The sequence below is a fragment of the Halichoerus grypus genome, chromosome 5 (assembly GCF_964656455.1).
Source record: "Halichoerus grypus chromosome 5, mHalGry1.hap1.1, whole genome shotgun sequence".
Classification (NCBI taxonomy): Eukaryota; Metazoa; Chordata; class Mammalia; order Carnivora; family Phocidae; genus Halichoerus; species Halichoerus grypus.
The window spans coordinates 38391796-38415795 of record NC_135716.1 but is presented as its reverse complement, the minus strand read 5'-3'; the positions used below and the strand labels follow the sequence as shown (position 1 = coordinate 38415795).

Genomic DNA, 24000 nt, shown 5'->3' with positions numbered 1-24000 from the left:
GCGAACCGCCCAAGCCAGGCCAGCGAATGATAGGCACGCGGTATGTTAGTTGGCCCCGAAGAGAAAGAGCCAGTTTGTGAATGAAACCTAGGGCTTGGAGGAGGAACGTCTGGCTTCATACTCAGTTAAGCCCACTCTGTTAGAATCTAGCCCTATGACCCAGGGAGAAAATGCTGATTCCACCCCAACACCACTCCCAGAAAAAGAATGGAGAAAACCTACACCTACTAGGGCGACTTTGACCTAGACACCCCGACCCGCTGTTACGCTCTTCACCCTCTCCCCCCACCCCCGACTTCCTCGAAAGCCCCTCCCCTGGACTCATTCAAAGCGCCACGTCTCCTAGCGCCAAGGGACCAGCTACCCGGCGGCGGCTTCCTGCAGTTAACCCCTCCCAGACGCCCGCCCAAGGTCTGCGATCCCGAGGCTCGGAGCCTCCACTAGGGCCAGAACGTGTCACCGCCAACCGCAGGAGCCGCGCCCTCGACCCAACGGCTCCCGCCCCGCCCCGCCCGTGCCCACGTGACACCCACGTCCCGCCCATGGCGCCCACGTGACCCGCGGCCATCCCCGCGCGCGGCGTGGATCGCGGCCCGAGCCGCCATTGTTCCGCCAAGGGACGACGGCGGGGCCTGGCACTGGCGCCGAGACGCCGCTTAGCGGCCGCCACTGGAGACACTCCCTCCCGCCGCCCCCCTCCTTCTGGCGGCGGCGGAGTGAGGCTGGCTAGGGGGACCTGGGAGCCCCCTCTCCTGGCGGCGGCAGCTGTCGATCCCCGGCTCCGGCGCGAGGGGCGGCCGCGATGCGCTCCGCCTGAGGCAGTCCGGCCCGGCCCTTCTTCGCCTCCCTTGACTCTTGTACGGCGTCTGTGCGCCCCAGCGTCATCCTGCGAGTCTCGCTGACGGAGGGAAGATGGCTGCACAGAGCTGGCAGGACGAGCTGGCCCGGCAGGCCGAGGAGGGCTCGGCTCGGCTGCGGGAAATGCTTTCGGTTGGCCTAGGCTTTCTGCGCACCGAGCTGGGCCTCGACCTGGGGCTGGAGCCGAAGCGGTACCCGGGCTGGGTGATCCTGGTGGGCACCGGCGCGCTGGGGCTGCTGCTGCTTCTCCTGCTCTGCTACGGCTGGGCCGCGGCTTGCGCCGGCGCCCGAAAAAAGCGGAGGAGCCCGCCCCGCAAGCGGGAGGAGGCGGCGGCAGTGCCGGCCCCGGCCCCGGCCCCTGACGATCTAGCCCTGTTGAAGAATCTTAGGAGCGAGGAGCAGAAGAAGAAAAACCGGAAGAAGTTGCCCGAGAAGCCCAAAGTGAGTAGGGGTGGAGCGGCGGTAGAATAGGGGCCAGGGGCCGGCGTGGAAACCCTCGAGAGAGCGGGAGGCCGAGCCCCAGCCGCCCCAGCCGCCCCAGCCGGGAGTGGAAAAGGAAAAGTGAGGTTAGTCAAGAGCTGGGACTGCGATCTCTCCAGGTGGAGGAGGGGATCGGTGGACGCGTTACTGGGGAATCGTGGAAATTCGGGAAGTGCAGGACGGGTGGGGAAGACTAGTTTCAAGGAAGGAAGTTAGACGGCGTGGGGTACGTGTAACTCGAAGCGCCCAGAGGTCAAGCCGTTTTCGGGAACCTTGACCGCCGGAATTACGTACCAACCCTTCTTGAGGCCTACCGGGGTAGGCTGCATGTGTGCAGAGTAATGGGACCTTAAGGTGGTGTTGGGAAGTTGTGGAAAGACAGTGACTGGAAGACAGATGTCTGCTTCAAGTCATATTGAGACGGTAGTCAGTGGAGGAGATACGATGACCTAAAAAATCTGGGGCTTACAGAGGATTAAAGGTACCCAGGTCTAGACGCGCTTCCATTTTAGTTAGACTGTTTAAGGGAAATGGTTGCCCACTCTTATTCTTGTGAATGTGGCCAGTGGAGGCCTGAACAGGAGTAAGGCGAGAGGAGTCGGTTGCCTGATTTACTCTGGGGTACATGGCCCCGTGAGAGAGACCTAAGGCAAGTTGAGCGGTGTGCGAGGTTTTGAAATAGAGTAAAAGGGGATGACAGAGCAGAATGGTGCAGTCTGAAAGAGAGATTTAGGCACCGATTTACCTACCGGACCACGTGTGGAAATGCAGAGAGCATTACATCCATTTTATCATGCCTTTCTGTTTTATTTGTATTTTCTTTATTGCCGTTTTCCCATTATATCTTTTATAGTTTTGTTTTTTAAAATACAGTTGAGCAGAGTTTGGAGGATGTGCAGAATTAGAAACCGCTCTTGGCCTATTGTTATGTACACTGAATTAAGCTCTTTACCTTTCAGTACAATAAAGTAAATGTAACCAAGGCCATACTTTGTGATATGCACTCTGGTCTGTGTTGGGCAATGGGAGGCATACACATGGGAGTTAGAGTCTATCCTGGAGATTAGTGTAGGAGACAGATTCATAAATAATGCCTATAGTGCATAGACAGGTGCTGTAGGAGCACAAGTGGTGTTAATGAGGTCTGGAAGGTGGGAGACTAATTCCGTTGAAGGAATTTAGGAAAGTTATTGGAAGAAGTGGGATTTGAGTTCAAACTAAAGCAATGAGAGTATTGTTGGTACCAGTACAAAGAATAAGTCAGTATTAGAGAAGTGACAGGTCACAGTGCATTATTAGGCCTAGATAAGTGATCACATTTTGTCTGCTGATTAAGAGGATGTAAGATACATACAAAATCTAGAAAAGGTACAACTTTGTCAGTATGAATTCTACCTTAAGTTAGAAGAGGAAATAGAACTGATTTGGAACATATATAATTAAATTTGTTGAGCACATCAAAGGTTACCAGAAAGTAATGTTATGGTGGACATAGAGAACTTGGCTCCAAAATAAGCAAAGAAGGTGATCTTGAAAAAATCACATACATTAGTAAGCCTAAACCCTATGTGGATGAAGCAGGTTGTGAACATTTCAAAGCGCTGTTTGGGATGTCTGGAATTTCAGATAGACTTGAGTCCAGAGACGGGTGCTCCAGGAGCCCATCCGAAGTGCATCATAACACTCAGATGACCTTTATCTGAAGAAGGAACAGACTTCTGTGAAACTTGTACTGTGAAAAATACTCATCAGACTTCGGACTTACTGCTTCTCTTTTTCATTTTAGTTAAGGAATGGGGCAGTGAATAAATAAATAAATCTAATATTAAGCTTTGGGGAGTGGAGAATGGGACGACTAATCAAATGGTCGAATGTTAATTGGGTGAGAAAATATCTTTGCCTACTTTATGGTATAGAAGTGTTGGAAAAGTTTGTCAACATTAACAAAATTCTAGCTTTCAAACTTTTTTGGCTGCAACTTACAGTAAGAAACACATTTTACATTACAGTACCTGCCCCCACTCTTCCCCCACCCACATATCAAACCATTCTGTTTTTCCTTAATGATATTTGTGACCCATCAGATTGGCTTCACATTTCAGTGTGAGGCATGACCCACAGAAAAATACTGCTTTATGGGACTGAAAAGTAAAAGCACCCATTTGTGTAGTACTCAAATGCTTTGCACTGTGCTAAGTATTTACTTGGAGAAAAGCAGCATACTGCTTGCAATTTGAAGGCAGTAAAAAAGAATGCAATATACATATGTGTCATTGTGAAGGGGATACAAAAGTAAAAGCTCAGTTGCTCCCCAGGGAGCTTTTTATTCCAGTTGTGGAAAAAGATACACGAAAAAAAAAGTTAACATCGCAACCCCAGTGTGGGCCCAGGAGGCTGTGAACGGCCTTATCGCACAATCTGGCTTTGAATGTGGGTAGGAGCAAGGTAGTGGAAGAGGCTGAAGCAACAGAAAAGGCCCAGTAGAGGAAGACTTAACTGTCAGCCTGTCAGGAATGGGGACTAAACTTAAGTAAGGCATTTAACCTTGCTCTGTTTAGCATGTCTTGTTTATAAATTGAGGATCTTAATTGAGTTAAAATACTGCAGGATTCCTCAAAATGTTATCTCCGACTACTTGCGATAGAGTTACTTTGAATGCTTACTAAAATTTATAGATTGCTGAGCACCAGAACTGATCTTATAAATTCAAAATCTCTGGAACTGAGTCCAGGGAATCTGCATTTTTAACGAGCTCCCTTGGTAAATCCTTGCTATTGGTTTAAAAATGACTCATTGGTGTAAGACCATGAGATCCATAGAATAGGAGAGGTTTCTAAGTGGAGTCATGTTTAATCTTACAATTCATCTCTTCATTACTACATCATTCTGATATACATTTTAGGATATACCTTACTCTGATCCAACTAAACTACTATGGGTTTGTAAAAGGATATTACATGTTTACTTAAATATTTTATTCTCATCTTTTTATCCCATTATTTTTAGTTCTCAAGTCATTCCAAAGTTTGCAACTCAAGTTTTTAAAATTTGTTTCTAGTAGCTTATTTTTATCTGTAGAGTAGGTGGTATTTAGCTCTCTAATATCTACCCATAAGCACTTTTTGAAATTTTTATATCATTTTGGTTTTTATCCCCCAATAATATCCTGGCATAGGTCTTTTAGGGTATGAATTGCAGTTTATTTCCCTATTAAAAGTGGAGGGGGTGGCACTTTTCTGGGTTTATTTCTTGGCATTTTTGGAAATCATTGTTATGTATTTTCCGTGACACCTAGTACGATGTGAGTATTAAATAGGCACTCAGTAAATATTTTTAAGTTGACTTAGTCTGAGCAGTGATTTAGATGGATGTGAGATCTCAGATAACTGGTCTTTAACAAAAAATCATTGCTTTGAATCTCAACTGGAAGCCTATAACCCAGGATCAACTTCAACAAAAATTCATTTAGTGAAAAAGCTATTTTTACATTAGTATAGGACTTCTCATAAAGATTTGCCATAGCGCAGTCATTGGTATCAATAAATTCACTGAATAGAGTAGTGTTTTGTCTTGTTTGCTGCTGTATAACCTTGCATAGTGCTTGGCACTCAATAAATAATTAACAAATGCATAAAGTAGTAAGATGTCCTACCAAAGTATTTATACAACTCATTCCCATTCTTCATGCCTGGTAAACAGCCATATGAGCCACCTTTTTATTTTTACAGTGGATGATGGCTGTGTTTGCCTCTTCTGACTAAAATTTTGTGAGGTCCATCGTTCTACAGCCAGTAAATCATTCTAATAGTATGCAGTATCTTTTGTAGTTATTACTTCTGTTCCAGTTTCATTGCCATTGCCCTAGTTTTGGATTTTATTACCTTTTGCTTCAACTATACTAACAGCATCCTAACTGGTTTTCCTGCTTTCCGTCTCTTTGTTGCCATTCCTTTCTAGAACCCACTCCTGCTAGTTAAATCTTTTAAAGCCCAGCTCTGATCGTGACTTTCATGTTCACATCTTGTCAGTAGTTTCCCCATCACATGTTGAGTAAAATCCAGTCTATGAGATGGCCATGATGTAACCCCATCTTAGATTTATCTCTTAACCATTATCCCAAATGCATTACCATTAGCTAGACTGCAGTATTTCTTTATTCATATTATTTTGTTCCATTGGAAAGCCTTCAAGAAAGGCCCAGCTGTGGTGCTCTCTCTACTATAAAGCCTTCCCTAGCTCCCCAGGTAGAGTTAGTCTCTTTTTTATATGTTTATTTTATATTTTATTATGATCTAAAACAAGAAGACAGAGCATTGCCTAGGAATGTACCTGTGGGGCAATTCAGATTTTTTTCCCAGCTCTGTGCACGTCCATGAGTGATCAGGAAAGCACCTCAAGTACTGATTTTGGGATTAGAAGTTAATTTTAGTGAGTAGGTGAACTTGCCAATATGGAATCCCTGAATAATGGAGATCAACTTTATATTAGTCTGTATCTATAATTGGACCATTCCTCTCATCTCCTCATATCTAGGCATATACTTGACTTCTCCAATTGGAAATCTGGCATTTGTCTCAAATTTTAACATCTCCAAAACAATTCATGATTCCTTGCTTTCTCCTGGTCTTCCCCATTTCTGTGAATGGTAAATGACTGCCTGCCACCCATTCAGTTATTCAAGCCAAAAATCTGAGAATCATTCTTGAATCTTCCCTTGTCCTCACTTCCTTGTATCTTCCCTACCTCATGTCTAATCTAGGAGCAAATACCATCCATTTTATCTCCAAGATGTAATTCAGTTTGACTACTCTGTTCTGTTGTCTGGCACCTTAGCTCACTTGTGTAGCTGGAGCTTCTGCAGGCTGCCTCCAGTCCTAAAGCCAACACTTGTCTAAAATCAACACCTCAGTGGCTTTTGCATTTAAAATCTCAACTTCTTTCCTATGTGGCCCAGCACCTGCGTTTCTTTCTAAGCTGATTTTGAGTTAATTTCCTCTTATTATTACCTCCAGCTATAGTGATCTTTTTTCAGTTCCTCAAATTCCTTCACAACCCAGTGCCTTTACATGAACTATTATTAACACTTCTGGAATAATCTTTTCCCCACTGTTCTAATCAGCCTGTAGATCTCACCTTAAATCTCACCTTCGTAGAAAATCATTTTCTGATCACCCTATTTCACATAGTCATCCCGTTCTATATTCTGTCTCAACTTTTGGTATGTGGGGATTATTTTTATTGTAAGTATCAGAGTTTGTAAATTATTTACTTATCCATTAACTTTTGGGGGGGGTCCTCTGCCTCCACTAGGGGAAAGCCTCACTGGCCTTGAAATGCAATGGCAAACAGTGCCCAGCACACGTAAGAGCCTTTGATGATTATTTGTTGAACTCAATTCTGAACAGAGTAACTATAATGATATCTCACAGTTTAATTGGATAGTTTATTTGGCTAAATAAATTTATCTTTTAAGATACTCCAACAGAATTATATCTTTTATTCTTAAGTAGTGGTTTTGCTGTATCATCCCAGGTATTAGTAAAGGTAAATTATATCACTTGCCACCTACATACAGGATTTTCTTTTTACCTCTAAATCACTAGTGCCGTTAGTTTTAAGTACTAAAAGAATAATCATTTGAAAATAAGTAAATGAATAATCATTCGATGAAAAAATCCCAAGTCATAGTTAAAACACATATTCCTGATTGTACAGAAAAGGAATCTTGAGATTCATAAAGATTAAATAACTTATTCAAGGGGCGCCTGGGTGGCTCAGTCGTTAAGCGTCTGCCTTCGGCTCAGGTCATGATCCCAGAGTCCTGTGATCGAGCCCTGCATCGGGCTCCCTGCTCCGCGGGAAGCCTGCTTCTCCCTCTCCCACTCCCCCTGCTTGTGCTCTCTCTCTCTCTCTCTCTCTCTCTCTCTCGCTGTGTCTCTCTGTCAAATAAATAAATAAAATCTTTAAAAAAATAAATAACTTATTCAAGGTCATAGAGCAAAGGAGTTTCAAAGGCTAAACAGTATCCTAATTTTTAGTCTACAAACCCAACTGTTACTTCCAGGGTACCTCTCTGGTTTCTGTAGCATGTTCAAGGATGTTACTTTGCATTCAGAGAGCAAATCCAGTTTTCCCAGTGAGTTACAGCTCTCTGTATTGCTTTTAAAATTTACTTTTAGAATCAGAAGTTTGTACTGAAAATTGTAATGACTTTTACCAAAGCTCCAGAATTTTGGCTCCATTTGTTTGGTTATATGACAGGGCTTTTTCATCTTGTCATTTTCTCCTGCCAGAGGCCTAGTAGAGAAGACCTTTAATAGTTCTGCTTATCTTAGATACCGAGAGCAGCAATAAACCCTCTGAACACCTGGGGTTTCTTTTGCATTTGGGCATTACTGCTTAACGCACTACTTCTCAAGTTCATGAAAGCTTTGACAGTATTTTTAAATTATTATTATTCAGGCAAAATCAAGGGCTCTGAGTGAGGAATTGGTGTTATTTGACCAGTTTTAAAGTTTACTTTTTTCTCTCCAGCTATGCTAATAGTTTTCAAACTGTGCCACAGAATACCAGTATTCCAGAGGGCATCCAACAGGATCCAAGGAAGTACATGGCTGTGTATCTGCTCTATCAAATGTAGTCCTTATCTCAGTACCCATCAGAGGCAAAACCTTTGAAACCAATACCGTATTGAATTCTTCAGAAATCCTCTTAGCATAATTTGACCAGGTGACAGGTATGGCGTGTCATCTCTCTATCCTTTGAAAGTAGCTCTGAGCATCCCTGATGCCGTCAACAAGTGGACAGTTTGGAATCCCTGAAAAGAGTTGAGTCTTTGGCCAGCTGCTTAGAAGGCAATAGGATCTTTACTACTAAAGGAAAGATCTCAGGATACACAGCAAGACTGTGCAAATTTGAATTATAGGCCATATTTTTAAGATTGTTCTGTCGGTTATTAAAGAGTTTAAAATTGGAGTTGAATTTAAAAATAATTTGGTAAATTACTATGACTAAAGCTGTAGTTTATTGTATATTTAGTTTATGTAATTGGTATATTCACATTTGGCAGAAAAAAGACACAGTTCGTGCTTTCAAATAAATGACAAGGAATTGTTCTATCATGAATTTGTATCAGAACTCTTCAAACTAAAACTGACTGAGGCAAGGTCTTGTTCATTAGATAAGTTGATGTGTATAAAAAGCATCTAGCAAGGTGCTTGGCACATGGCAAATACTTGGAAATTATTAGTTATTGTCAGGCTATCTTTATCAGCTAAGGATGATGCACCTTGAATTTCTATAACATCGTGCCTTTTATCTTCTTTATGAAGGGTATAATGTATATACTTATGCCTCCTGTATGTGCAATATAACTTTGAGCTAAGAAAATTGAAACTCCAGTGACATCGTAACTTGTCCAGGTGGCACACATTTGAGAATTCAACCCTGGTTCCAGCTTGCCTTCAAAACCCATACTGTTTGCCTTTAAGGGGTGGGGTTGGAGGGGTAGGGAGAAGGGGGCAGAGTATACCTTTTGCCTTGTATTTTAATATGTGATGTTGTCTTCTTCCTTTGCTAGGTTCTAAGCTTTTTGAAGGCAGGGATTGTGCCTCACTTGTCTTTGTTTCAAGCTTTTAAGGGTTCTACGTACTCTACTATGTTCACTTACTGGATGTTGAGTGAATGAACATAAGTGAATATGATGTAATTTTCTTTTCTTAGAAAATGGTGAAACTATAAGCAGGTTTTTTGTTTTTTTTTTTTAAAGAAAGATAATATTACATTGCTGTCTCTAGAACAAGCCTGGACTATTTCTGGCCTCTGAGAGGATATATTTACTTATCATTTGTATTCTGTTAACTTTCCAAAAGAATTTGTGTCTGGAGTACTGAGCACATGTATTGTTTGTTGGCCCTCTTGACCACCAGGACTTAACATTTATTTTGAGCTTGCTAGTTTGAAAAGTGACCTGAATGCTAGAACATGAGGATAGGGATTTGAGCCATCCTAGCCATGTTCTCTCCTTTATTGTCGTTTTAATAAGAAACTTGTATAAGACAAGTACATATTTTTTTTTTTTTTTTTTTTTGTATTACAGATGATGAAGTCAAGGGTTAAGTCAAGGAAAATGCTTACAATCACAGGGAGTAGATACAGAAGTCGAGTCTTGATCCCAGTTTTGTCCAGCTTCAAAGCCCATGGTCTTTTCATATTCCATTTTTTTTTTTTTTTTTTTTTGGTAGTTGGTAGACTGCCTTTCTAGTTTCTAAACTTAAGGCGTTTCCAAGTAATTTAAGTCATGATTTTTATATTTTATGTCTAGAAATAAAATTTACATAGCTAAGTGAAAATGGGATTCTAAATGGTTTCATTTTAGAAGTCTAATGTTAAACCTTATATATGCTTTTCTTAGATGTAGATTCTTTTGCAATTTAGAATCAGTTTGACAAATATGTACAGGCTGCTCAAATGGAGTAGATGTCTGTTATTAAGCATATCTTCTGGGGCGCCTGGGTGGCTCAGTTGGTTAAGCGACTGCCTTCAGCTCAGGTCATGATCTCAGGGTCCTGGGATCGAGCCCCGCGTTGGGCTCCCTGCTCGGCGGGAAGCCTGCTTCTCTCTTTCCCACTTCCCCTGCTTGTGTTCCCTCTCTCGCTGTGTCTCTCTGTCAAATAAATAAATAAAATCTTTAAAAAAAATTAAAAAAAAAAAAGCATATCTTCTTATTCTAAACTTTGAAACTCCTGGAAGGCAAATTCCTTTCATTTGTCCTTGTTCCTGAGGTCCCTAGCCCATTGCCTGGTACTGAAGTACTTTTTTTTTTTTTTAAAGATTTTTATTTATTTTTTGACAGAGAGAGACACAGCGAGAGAGGGAACACAAGCTGGGGGAGTGGGAGAGGGAGAGGGAGAAGCAGGCTTCCCGCGGAGCAGGGAGCCCGATGCGGGACTCGATCTCAGGACCCTGGGATCATGACCTGAGCCGAAGGCAGACGCTTAACGACTGAGCCACCCAGGCGCCCCAAAGTGTTTATGGAATTGTATGGAATTAATAACTCGAAGGTTCACTAACACAAAGAATTTTATTTCCTTTAAATCAGGCATTATTAAATAAGAGACCCTACTCCCCTATGTGTCTCCCTTCTGCATTTTATTTTCTTGATTGTCAGCTAGGTATTTTCGTTCTGGTTTATCACCACCCCTCCCAACACACAAACACACACTATGTTCTTTTCATGAATGCATTTTTAAAAGAATCTGGCATAGGAATTGGGGAATATATAATAATAAGGCAGGCATAGTGATGCCTACAAGGACTTTATCCATATAAGAAATGATTATGTCATTCTTCTGTTATTAGTTGATTTTCATGAGATTTGGAGAATGTTCTTGTCTAATTTAAAATATAGATTGTATGCTATATATGAAATTAGCCTTGGTTGGCCCTGGAAGGAACCCTCAGAGGGTTCTAGAAAATTTTATACTAGGGTACAATAAGAGGCTCATGTAATTACTAATCTATGGAAACACACCATATATATTAAGGCTTCATGATGAGAGAAGATAATACTTTTGTGTAAAACCCAGATTGGCAGTCAGGTTATATTTAAAGTGTTGGTTTGCAGTTAGTTACTTTTCATGTGAGCAGATCTACATAGTATTCTTCCATTTCTGGATTTGCTGATTTAAATATGGTTAACAATTTTCCAGGGCGAGGCCTTCTTGACCAGCTAGTGGCAAGTAAGGGGACAGATTAGTGTTGCTGGTGGGTAGAAGAGGCACAGCCACCATAGTGTATCCTTTTCTCCTGCTGTCCAAGAGCTCTTTGACTTTATTCTTGGGAAAGGAGGCTTATTGTTTCATGTTATCAGGCATTTGGGGGGAGTTGTTGCTGACTTATGGACTCCCAGTAGTAGTGAGAGCAATATAAAGCCCCAGAGTTAGTGGAACATTGGGACATCTGCAGAGACCAAAGGAACAGCTGCAGTAACAGCCATTGCTTAAGTTTATGTTGCAAAGAAGGAAGTAAAATTGGCACAGGTTGATGGTGTGGGACCAACCTCTGGCTTGGTGGTCATTTCAGAGTCTATGAGATGGAAACTGAGTATTCCCTTTGTAAGTCACTGATAGAGGACTTCAGACTTCCTAGTTGATCAAGAGGAGAGATTGTTTCATCTTTCATTTGGGAGGCTGTATCAACAGTGTTTGCAGTTGGTCTCAAAGGAATTGCATTGAACTTTTTAGTCATTTTAAACCACTTAATTTCTTGCCTTTTAGCAGTTAATAAATAAATTAAAATGACTCCGTGTAGTCATTTACATGAGTAAAATGGAAATGCTATTTAAGTGACTATGATGGACAGTTTCCTGAAGGGATTAGTTAAGTGAAGTTTTTAGAAATGTAAGCCTGTGAGCTGCCAGTTAGAAGTGGGAAACTGGAATTGGAGCTGCCAGATCTAAGGTGGCGTAAGGCTTGTATAGAAAGGTAAAGCCAACCACAGGAAATCAGAAAAAGTTTGGCTAAAGAGGATAGTATGAACTAAGAACTAGCATATGTTGGATATTAGAAAGTAGAATTAAACAGTTTTATATTCCTGTTGTGGTTATGGCTCTAAGTCCAAATTCCTTTTAGGGTTTCTTACCTTTCTCTGTAGTACCCCCCCGCCCCGCCCCCAAACACACGCATATACATACACAGGAAGGTGGATTAGAGGAAGCAGCAGGAAAGTGACAAAACAGCACAGGAGAAAGAAAACTAAATGAGGAGTGAGGAGACCTGGTTTTGGCATCTGACTTCAACAAGTTGCTTAAGAGCCAGCAGATTAAATTGGGATTAATTGGGAATTTCATCAGCTAAAAGACAGCTTTTGTTTTGGTTTTTCTTCCATAAATCTTTGTGAAGCCTACAAATTGGGTTTTAGAATATTAATGGTCTCTTTCTCTAACTGTATATCCTTGATAATTTTGAACAAACTCAGGGAAAGTCAAGTTATAGAAACTTGAACATTCATATTGTTTTCTTGAGTATGGCTCTGCTATAGTGAGTAATCTGGTGGAAGTCAATTCTGCAAGAACTGGAAATAAGGCAACTGAAACTAGTGTATTGATTTACTAACTCACTGTGTTGGAATATGAGAATAAGCAAGTGAAAAGAAGTAGTAGGATCCATAAAGAAGAGGTTAGAATACAGATACCTGGACCCCATTCTTCAAATTCCTGAATCCTAAATACATTTCTGGTGATAGAGCTCAGAAATTGTTTTTTTTGGGAGGGGGTAGCCCCCAAAACAAGTGATTCTAATGAAAAGCCAGATTTGGAATTCACAGACTTATTTTTATTCATGAGCACCTCTAAGAGCTATCATTTTATTTTAGGAGTGTTAAAGCTGAGGTAGCCTTTCTTAAGCTTTAGCAGCGGATTGGTAAATTTCTTAACCCCGGAACAGTAGAGCCATTAGATAATAGAATTACAAGGGATATTAGAGATAATCTTATACAGAGGCCAACAAACTATGGCCCATGGACCAAATCTGGTCCTCTACCTGTGTTTTGTAAATAAAGCTTTATTGGAAATAGCCAAACTCATTAATTTATTCATCTATGTCTGCTTTTGTACTATAATAGTGGAGTTTTGTGTTGCAGCAGAGACGATATGGCCCACAAAGCCTAAAATATTTCCTGTCTCTTTACTGACAGAGTGTGCCAACTTTTGAATTGATCAGATCTATCATTCTATATATGTAGAAATAAGACTAAAAGATAATGAGCGAAACATTCGGAGATTACACAACTAATTGGTAGTTAGAGTGCAAATGCAGTATAGTTCCCTTTTTTCCTGCTTTCAGCCCATTATTTTTTGCTGGAGCAACTGATACCTGAGTAAGATCAGAAAATATATTTGTTTATAGGTTCATTATTAATTATATTATGAAACACAGTTACTATGAATAGTAGTCCAGGTCTTAGATAACATGGCTGTACAGAAACCTTTTAAATTTGGGTCAGGGGGTAGAATTTGATTGTAGTATATTCTGTTTCCTGAGTATAAATCTTTGGTTTGACCTATTGAGTAGTTTGATAACAAGATTCTTTTCTGTTGCCTGTGCAGCCAAATGGACGGACTGTTGAAGTGGCTGACGAGGAAGCTGTCCGAACTCCTCGAAGTATTACAGCAAAGCAGCCCTTAGAGACAGATAAGAAAAATGAAAAGGTAAGCTTGAGAACATATGAAATTATATGCAAAGCTCTTAATAAAGAGAGTAACATATAAAAATGATGCTTTTCTGTTTCACAAAAGTGTACATATACTCCCCATTAAGGACAACTGAAAATCTGAATTTGTCATAGCAGATAGGTGGTGCAGGTTTAAGTAAGTTGTTTTGTTTTTTTACTTTTAAAAAAGGAAGGATATATCACCAAGTATTTTAAACATGCTGTGGCATTATTAAATACTCATTTTTCCAAAAGAATTTACTCATGACTTGAACATCTTTTATATGAGTAAGGTTCCAGGTATGTAACATCCCTCTTATTTGAAAACAGAACTGTGTTATCTTTGTTAATAGTGCACTTCTGACATAAAAAGCTTACCAAAATTGTTCTGTGGTATTAAGGTTGAAACAAATTGCTGTTCTGATGGAGATATAGTTGTCTTCTTTTTAGACAGTTTGACTTTGTTTAACAAAAAAGAATGTTCTATATTCAGGTCATTATTAAAAGGTTTGGATGTGCACTCTTAAGTTTTCAAGTAAGACAATCTGTCATACCCCATAAATGATACATTCCTGGGATTTTATTCATTTTTCAGTTTTCAGTGTTAGAACTGACCCAGTTTTTATTTGACTCAATTTAGTTTGTAAGTAGGCAAAATGTAAAAAACTGTTAACAGTGGGTTGTTCTGCTGTGGGAGAGAGACTTTTTATTTAAATCCTTTTGGTACATTAAATACTTGTTCCCCTCTCCCCCTTTAAAACCCTACACGTGCATAACTTCTTTTCAAGAAAGACAGACAAAACAAAAAATAACCAGAGGTAGGTAAGTGGTTTCTAGGAACCAGAATGCAGCAGTTCCAGTCCTACAGAATACTAGTATGAAATGGTTGCTACAGTTTCTGAATGCTTGCAATTTCAAAATGTCTTTGAAGAACTGGCAAGATCAATTCTCCCCCTGTAACCCAATGAAATTGGTCTAGGGCCATGACAGTTGCAGGTGGGATGGCTTAAAATGAAGGATAGTTGTGGGAAAAAGTTAAATTTATGCCTGATTTTGCCTTTGGCAGAAAAATAAAAAGTAAATGACTTGTATTAGCAAATAAGGATATAATTTCGGGATTGTGAATTTACAGAATGAATAGTTTATGTCTAATATGGATTTATGCTTCTTCCATCTGAAGTTTCCTTATTTCTGGGCTTTCTACTAGTGAGCATTTTATGCTTGTTCTTGCTTCCAGTTCCTGAATTATCCTATAAAATTTGTAGTTGGAATAATTGATGAACTACCATTCATTTCTGATTGATGAATTATATATAGATTGGGTGCATGAGGATGTAAAACTATAGTTTAGAGTTTATAATCATTCTGAAATTTCTGATAGAAAATAATTATAATTGACATTTGTTAAGTATCTGTAATATGGCAGGCACTGTACAAGGTGAGGTGTGTGTATATGTGTGAATATATTTACATATATCTAGTAGAGACAAGTTACTGAGTACCTACTGGGTATACTTTTAAGACTTTATAGAATATTTATATGTTACTTTATTTATGCTCACAAGAGCACTGAGGAGGTGGTATTATACCTACCTTACAAATAAGAAACCTGAGGCATAAGTTACCAAAGCTACTAAAAGTAGTCAGTTCTATCCCAGACCCATCTGACTTCAAAGTCTGTGCTTTTTACTGCTCTGTATGATTTCTGATCCTTTCATAAACTCTACAAGGCAAATAGAAAGAGCCCCATTGTACAGATAAGGGCTCTGAGGCACAGAGGGATTTTGCAGTTTCACTCATTTCATAGTTTTCTGAAGTAGGATTCGAATCCAGCTCACTCTGGTGCCAAAGCCCGTGCACTTGTTAATCACTTGGTGGTACCGCCTCCTTTCAGGTGCTGTTGATTTTTAAGGACAAAGCTTCTGCCTTTGGTTTGCTGCCTATTTGATTTGACTTTTTGCATAGTAGTAAATGCTGCAACTCATAGCTAGTGTTTCTTTTTGCCATCTGCATCTTGAATTTATGCTTTTAACCTGGTTCCAGTCCAAGAGACCTCATTTCAGTTAATTTTTTATGCTCTTGCACTGTGTGTTTTTGTGCGTTTTAAATATGTGTTTTTTAAGACTTTTTATTACTTTTTTTGTAAAGATGCTTATCATAGATCTACTTATAAACCTTAAGACACATTATTGTCTGTTTTCCTCTCAGAGCCATATCTTGGGCACTTTGAGAAGTACAGTTTGCCTATAGAATAATTGCAGTCTAAGCTGTGATACTGAATACCTTGCCCTGTCACTTGAGTAAACCTCACAGAGAAAAACATTGTCTAAAAACCATGTATGACAAGAGTTATAGATCTTGGGTCTATAAAGCAAGTTAAACTACCATAGTTGTCTAGGTCTTTATTTGGCTGTGAAGGTCAATGCTTCATTGATACTGGTCTCTAGCAGAGTCCACATAGGACCATTAGCTAGGCTGAATGTATTGTGCTGTTAGATGCTGAAGGGAATAAGAAGAATGGAAGATGTACTTAGCCCTCAGAGAGATTGCAGTCTAGTTAAGGAAATGCAAGCACAAGAGAAGATACCAGGTAACAAGGCCTTGAGTGCCAGATATTCAGAGGAGTAAGATTATCTATTCTATTTGGGTGGCCAGAAAAGATTGACTTAATAGGACTCTTAAGGATGGGGATGGTATTTCAGTAACTAGAAGTGAGGAGGCCAGTTCTGGCAGGTGAGAGAAACAAATGAACACAATCAGACATTATTCAGCTGAAGCAAAAGAGCATATTCAGACATACTCAACGGAAAGCCCTAGACAAGTTTGACTGGTCAGGGTGGAGTGGGGGTATGACAAAAATAGGTATGTTCAGCTGGCAGCAACATTTATGAAAACAAATCAGGTTTGCATCGATGATGAGGGTCTGAATTAAAATAGAAGTGTAAAGATCGTTAGAGAAGCAATAGAAACAAAAATGTATGAAATTTGGTCACTGTCAGGTTGTTCAGGATGAAGTCAGTGGTGTCCTACTGAAATACTAATATCACTCATTATAAGTATTAATAAGCTCTTACATTTTTATGATGCTACAATAATACAAATATTTTCACATCTCTGAGCCCTGATGAATAACTCTTGGTTGGGGAAGGAGGGGAGTATAATCATTTTTTTAAAATCCAGCTCATTAAAAAGAGTTTAGTGGATTGCCCAACATCACATAGCTAGTAAATAATGATCCCTAAATTTTGCGGGGGCACCATTTCTCAAAGTGTGGTTTGTGGACCCCTGGAAAGGGGCCTCGGGGACCTTTCGTTGGTTCCAACTGTTTTCATAACAATAGAGACATTTGCCTTTCTCAGTGTGTTGATATTTGCATTAATGGTACAGAAGCAGTAGCAGGTAAACCTGCTGACCTCCCGAGCACAAATCATGACTGTGACACCAAACTGCTAGTAGCTGTATTCTTTATTGCAATCCACTCACCATTAAAAAGAAAAAGAATGCCAGTTTCACTTAAGAGTGTCCTTAAGCTGTAAAAATGATCATTATTAGTTTTATTAAATCTTGACCTTTGAACACATGCTTTTTAATTATTTTGTATGATGAAATGGGAACTATACATACAGTATGCTGTGTAGTGAAGAACAGTGATTGTCCTGAGGACAAACACCAGTACCGTTGAATTACAGTCCTGACTAGCCACTTCGTTCATGTTGCTCCATTTTAACATGAAAGAAGAGCTGATAGATAGGCCATGGTGATTTAGACTTGGGTATTTGCAGACATTTTCTCAAAAACAGTCAGGATGATCCTGTCACTTCAAGGAAAACAACACTTAGTATTTATTGCAAATGATATAATGATTTGTTTCCAAGTGAAAATTAGAATTTTAGAAAATTTGTATCTGCTACCATGAGCTTGACAGCATCCCAGTGCTTAAAGAATTTCTGATGAGATCAATTGTGATATTAACAATTGAGATTTTTTAAAATACTGTATACAATGGAATATTTTAACATTTTAGAAGATGTGTGTGTCTCACTGAACCAGTATTTTCCAAATGACCAATGCTTGCGTGTTACAAAATCAGGCAGTGTAAAAGATTCATTCAAAGTGCAGGATAGACCAATAGAGTATGGGAAAGTTCATCGATACAGATTTCATGTTGCAACAATTTTTAGGAAACTACCACTTGACAAGTTTTGGCATAATGTTTTTTCCTTCCTCTGCTTAAAACTCTTCACAACTTCCCATTGCTCTTACGCCACAGTCTTGAACATAACCACTCAAGTCTCTCTTCCTATCCCTGACCCTCCCTAAGCCCAAACACATTGGTTTTCTGTCTTTCTTTTTTATTAAACAGCTTTATTTTGAGATATACTGTAAAATTTATTTTGTTTAAAGTATATGATTTCAGTGTATCTGCAGAGTCATAGTGTAGTTTTTGAACGTTTTCCTCTTCTCAAAAAGAAATCTTGTGCCCATTACCAGTCATGCCCATTACCAGTCAGGCCCCATTTTCCCCTCTTTTCCTCTTAGCCCCAGCCCCTGTCAACCACTAATCTTTGGTGTAATATCAAAGAAGAATGCAATTATCTGAAAAAACTATTAAGACAGTCCTCGTTTTTCCAATTATATATGTATGTGTACGTAGTCAGATTTTCTTCATATGCTTCAAATAGTGTATCACACAGTAAAATTAAATGCAAAAGCAGGTATGCAGGCTGTCTTTTATGAAGCTAGACACTAAAGATATTTGCAAAATGTAAAGCATACCACTGTTCTCACTAAAATGTTTGTTGTTGTTGTGGAAAATATGGTTGTTCATATAGGTGTAATTATACAATATGTAATGAGTCTACTGTTTGGAAATAAATTAATATATATCTAAATAATATCTTAGTTTTAATTTATAATATGGTAGATATCAGTAGGTATAATCCATGTAAACAAAGGCTCTTTGACATCCTCAGTCTGTTTTAAGAGTAATCCTATATCCAAGAAGTTTGAGAACCACCACTCTAGGAGTAATCAGTGTTTAGAAGACCGAAGACAAACTTACTCCAAGGCATCATAGATTTTATTTTATTTTATTTTTTTTTTAAAGATTTTATTTATTTATTTGACAGAGAGAGAGAGACAGCGAGAGCAGGAACACAAGCAGGGGGAGTGGGAGAGGGAGAAGCAGGCTTCCCGCCGAGCAGGGAGCCCGATGTGGGACTCGATCCCAGGACCCTGGGATCATGACCTGAGCCGAAGGCAGACGCTTAACGACTGAGCCACCCAGGCGCCCGGCATCATAGATTTTAAACAAGTGTAAGGTATAGCAGCTCTTAGCAAAACAGAGAACACCTGCATGCCCAGTGAGCTTACATGCATTTGTGTTTTACCTTCCATAATACATCTTACAAACTAATTTAAAACCAGGGATTGGCAAACCATGATCTATTTGCCATGTCTAGCTCTCTGCCTATTTTTGAAAGTGAGTTGGAATGCAGCCACACTTACTTACTTATTTATTGTCTATGGCTGCTTTTGTACTCCCAACAGCAAAGTTGAGTGGTTGCAACAGAGGCCTTATAGTCTGCAAAGCCTAGAATATTTACTGTCTGACTTCTTCTTTTTTTTTTTTTTTGCTGAAACCCTGTTTTAAACTCCAATATAGTCTTTTGGATTCATTAAAATGTTTTTATCTGGAATGCTTTGAGTCTGATTGTGTAGGTCTTGGACTCTTGACTTTTCGGGCTCCTTGGGCCACAAAATCTATAGTTTCGTGAGTCTTGGATTCCCATCCAAGGAGTTAGTTTTCAGTGTCCCCTTTAAGGCAAACACTATTTTCTATAAAAGAGGGTGTATCTTACCAGAGAAATGTCATTTCTGCTCCTAGAATTTTCTGTCTAAACTCTGACAAATGCAGAAATGAGACCAGAACCAGGACTTCCACCCTAGCCCATCCTTTTTCCATGATGCTGTAGTTGTATGAGGCAGGAGGGGATCGAAATATGGTGAAATAATGAATTTGGTTTTAAACATACTAAGATTGAGGTAAAAATGGGGTCTCCAAGTGGAATTAATTTATTAGGCTATTGGAAATATGAGAACCGTATCTGGGAAAGAGTTCGGGGCTAGATAAAAAGTGTTCTTAAGGAAGGTTTCTTGTAATTTTTTTAAGATTCTGGGTAGATAGCCATGCTACTTATGTGGTGTACCATAATTCATGAGCTCACACTAAACATATTTAAATAATTTAATGGCTTGGATGATGGATCAAGTATACAAATATGATAGCCCAGAGGTTTTATTTTGGGGACAGTGAGAGTTGGGCAGACAGGGCTATATGTAATGCAGTCTACTTTTAGGCTCTTCCATTGATTAACCAAATATTAATTGAATACCTTCTATCTGCAAGGTACGTTATTCTAGGCACTAGGAATATAATGGTTGATAAAACAGGATAAAATGGGAGCGGGGGGACAACTGAAAACAAGCAAATATATTCTCTCATGTCAGATGGTGGTAAGTGCTGTGAAAGAAAATATAACTAATTAGGGTAAGGAGAAAGAGGTAAAGTTTAAGTTGTGGGTACTTCCCTGCACCTGCAATCCTGCTCCTTCCTTGCATTCAGGAAAATGCATCAGGATAGTAGTGAGTAGAATAGTCTTGGCTCTAGTTTGAATTACACCACCTCTGCCAGCCACCACCACCACCACCTCCAGAAAAGGGGGAACATCAATTGCAACTCTCTCTACTTTTAAAAAGATTTATGACACTTTTTATAATTAATCTCATCCTAATATTGTGTCACCAAGTTACTAAGATTAAGAATTGCTGGTGTAGAAAAATATAAGTAATATGCTCTTTGAACCGTCCATCCTTTGCCATTTAACCATGCCCAGCTTGTTTATATGTTTGAGACAAGTGAGAAAAAGAGTGCTAAATATGGAGCAATGTAAAATAAGGACTTGCCATATTTGTTTAGGCAGAAAGTGGATGAAATTGATTTAAAGCAATAGTTTTCAGATTTTCCAAGTGGCAATTGATTTCACCAACTAACAGATTTTAATTTTGTCAGGTATGTACATTTTTAAAACCACTGTCACCATTACAAAAAAAAAAAAAAAAAAGGAATTTTGACACAGTGGAAAGAGAAAGAACAAAAATCTCAGAAAACAGAATAGTTTTTGCCATGAATTAGTGGAAAATCTTACATACTAGCCACTCATCTGCAGACAAAAGCATCATAGTATCCACTTCTGACCTCTAGGAAATACTCAGCATTCCTCTTTTTCAGGTTCCATTTCCTTTATCACTCCTGACTTTACCAGCAGTGGCTTTAGATAATTATAGGGCTTTAAATATCAGTTATGTCAGTTCACCAAAATTTTAAGGACCAGTATTTTCCAGAAAAGACAATTAAGAAATTGAGTAAGGATTACATTTAGAATCTGGCTGCCTACTTTGGTGCAAATAACTGATTGCAAAATAAAGTATCCTCTAACTTAAAATTTGTACAGTATCTCTCTTAATGATAGTTTTTGACTCTATACGAATATTTAGACTCCCTAAAATTGAGCACTCCTCTGCCCTTTTTTTTTTTTTAATACTTCACAATTCCTTAAAATCTGCTAAGCAGCAGCCATTTCAGTAGATCTGCTTTTGCTGCCAACATATACCTTTTGCTGCTCTAATAAGTGTTATCACTTATTTTTGGGTGTTGTCTAATAGTAGGAATATTCATTCATGTTGGGAAGTTAAAGATAGAGGCTGAGCTTATTTATGGAAGTCATTTTAGTGTTTTTGATAACTCAGCTTATAATTTTTGATATTTTAAGTTCTGTGAATTCGAAAGCATATTACTTGTAGTCCTAGAACTGCTTCAGCATGTGCTTTTTAAGACCATTGTCTCCAGAGTGGAGTATACAGGAGGATCCATTGGGATGAAGGAAGAGAATATTGGACTTTCTATTTATACTTAGTTTTTTATTAAAACAAATGAAGCTTTATTCATTTCAATATATGATGTCATTGGCATCCTCATTTGGAATATTAGAGGGTAGTAAGACACTACATGGGCCAGATCCTGAGAAGAATGGGAAGCTACAATGGAAAGACTGCCCTCATTGGTTCTTTTCTCGTAATATATTTTGACAGATTGCAGTTGATGTGTGCTCAACTCTGTGGGTTTCTTGATTGTGTTACCCAGTTTAAACTAGACTAACCTTTAGTGAACAGGCTAGGAAGCTGCCGACTGTAGATGATGATAATGCAAATAAACAGAAAAATAGAGTGGGCACTACTATTCCTACTAAGACCTCTGTCAATCACATCATCATGAGGTTAAGATGATTTAATCAGACCTAATAAGAAATTGGTCACAAAAAATGGAATCATCAAGGAAGATTTTTGAAACAGAAATATATTCCTACTTCTGGTAAGAAGCCTTGCCCATTTATACTGTGACTTAAGATTTTAGCTAATGATATTCTGAAACTGTCTTAATCAGCAGGATATCTAAGCATTTAGAATGTGAAGATTGGCCTCCGCAGTTTTTTTTTAAAGATTATTTATGCAGTACCCAATAGTACAGAATTTTACTAAATATAATTATGAATGCTTAGAAGCCACTCTTGGAGGTTTCTTGTTTAAAAGGGGAAAGACATATGTGGGGAAACACTTGTTCTTTCTGCCATGGTAAAATCGCAAAAAACAATACGACAATCAACCAGAACACATTCTTTCATCAGCATATACTGTTGGGTGCAGCATAAAAACATTGTTGATGAATTAAGTAAATCAGTAGCAGAGCAAATTGCAAATTGGAAAAATGTACAGATGATTCTGACATTACACTTGGGGAACTTGGTATATTCTATTTCAGTAATGAAATGCATAAAGAACTAGTTTTGTGAGCAACTAAAGATAAAAAAAAAATACAAAGATACCTTCTCAAGAATAGATCACTTAATTTAAATTTTTTGGTGTGGAAAAACTAAATAAAAGCCACTGATGGAGGGCCCATGTGAACTGGAATTTAATTTAAAAAAATAAAATTTGGGGAATAGGGAGATGAAGCTATAGAGATAGCACCATGCACAAAATTCATTCACTACATTATTTCTAGAAATCTGTGGTGGCAAAAAAGGTATAAAGCCAGACTGTAAATTGGAAAATGAGGCCTTTAATTTATGGTAAGGGCAAGGTGGGAATCATCATCTTTTATTCTACAAAGAAGAGATTCATTGATTATATTTGTCAAAATACTTTTAAAAAGCTGACCAACTTAAAAAGCGAGCCACACATTTTTCTTTTACTAAAATTCAAGTGTTTCAAATATGTTGATCTTTTTTATAATGACAGATTATACTTAGCAGATCTTTTTGGGAAAAATTTGTACTTAATCTGTCCCGTCAATGTTAAGGAAGCTTTAACGAGATGTGTCAGAAAGTAGCTGATTTTTTTTTTTTTTTTTAAGAAACTCATGCAACGAAGAGTGTATTCTGAGAAGTTTACACCATTGTGTGATTTTGTTATTAAAAATTATTTGTTACTTGTGAAAATTATCATATCTGCATAATTTAACAGCTCAGGAGCAGTTTTCTAACAGAAAAATAGCATAGCAGCCCAGGTTCTGGAGCATGCTTATCAAATCCCAGCTCTGGCACTTAAGAATTATGTGATCTCCGGGCGCCTGGGTGGCTCAGTCGTTAAGCGTCTGCCTTCGGCTCAGGTCATGATCCCAGGGTCCTGGGATCGAGTCCCATATCGGGCTCCCTGCTACGCAGGAAGCCTGCTTCTCCCTCTCCTACTCCGCCTGCTTGTGTTCCTGCTCTCACTGTGTCTCTCTCTGTCAGATAAATAAATAAAATCTTTAAAAAAAAAAAAAAAAGAATTATGTGATCTTCGGGTTGGTTACTTAACCACTCGGTGCCTCCCTTCTCTTATCTGTAAAGTGGAAATAATAGCATCTGCCTCATAGAGCTATTTTGAGACTTAACTGGGTTAATTAGAAAGGTCTATAAGTGATAGCAATTACAACCAACTTTTTTTAATTTAAGTGTTTTAAGTGAATCCATTTTTTAAAAATGCCAAAATAAAGTAAAACCATCAGATTCAAGTGCAGGAACACCTGGTGTTGAGGAAGACTAAATTTTATTAGTTACATTTCCACAAAAACCTGTGCCTACTTAGAGGATGAGGTGGAAGAATTAATGTCATGTTTTAGTAAGCGTGGCCTTCATTTAAATGGATCTGTGTACCTTTGTCAGGTATGATAGTTTTTAATATTAAAAGTATTAAAGTATTAAAATGCATGAATTTAGAAGATTATTCAAAAATAATGAAGCGTATTCGGTCCTATTGCTCTGATGTTTTACACATGTATACATCATCAGTAGTAGGATATGTGTAAAATTTACAAATAAGCATTTTGGAGTATATGTCTAGCACTTTGTA

General features: G+C 38.9%; 1 protein-coding gene across 7 annotated transcripts in view; it reads left to right on the top strand.

Moving 5' to 3' along the window:
* Positions 1-560: 560 nt before the first annotated feature.
* MTDH (metadherin) overlaps positions 561-24000 on the top strand; it is a 57898-nt gene continuing 34458 nt past the window's right edge. For 5 of the 7 annotated variants that reach the window (XM_036072279.2, XM_036072275.2, XM_036072278.2 and 2 more), the window contains exons 1-2: positions 562-1299; positions 13445-13546. In XM_036072279.2, the coding sequence (XP_035928172.1) occupies positions 913-1299; positions 13445-13546 (489 nt within the window). In that variant the 5' untranslated portion in view covers positions 562-912. Of the gene's footprint in view, positions 1300-13444; positions 13547-24000 lie in introns of all 7 variants that reach the window. The other 2 variants (XM_036072272.2, XM_036072273.2) reach the window with 2 other exon arrangements.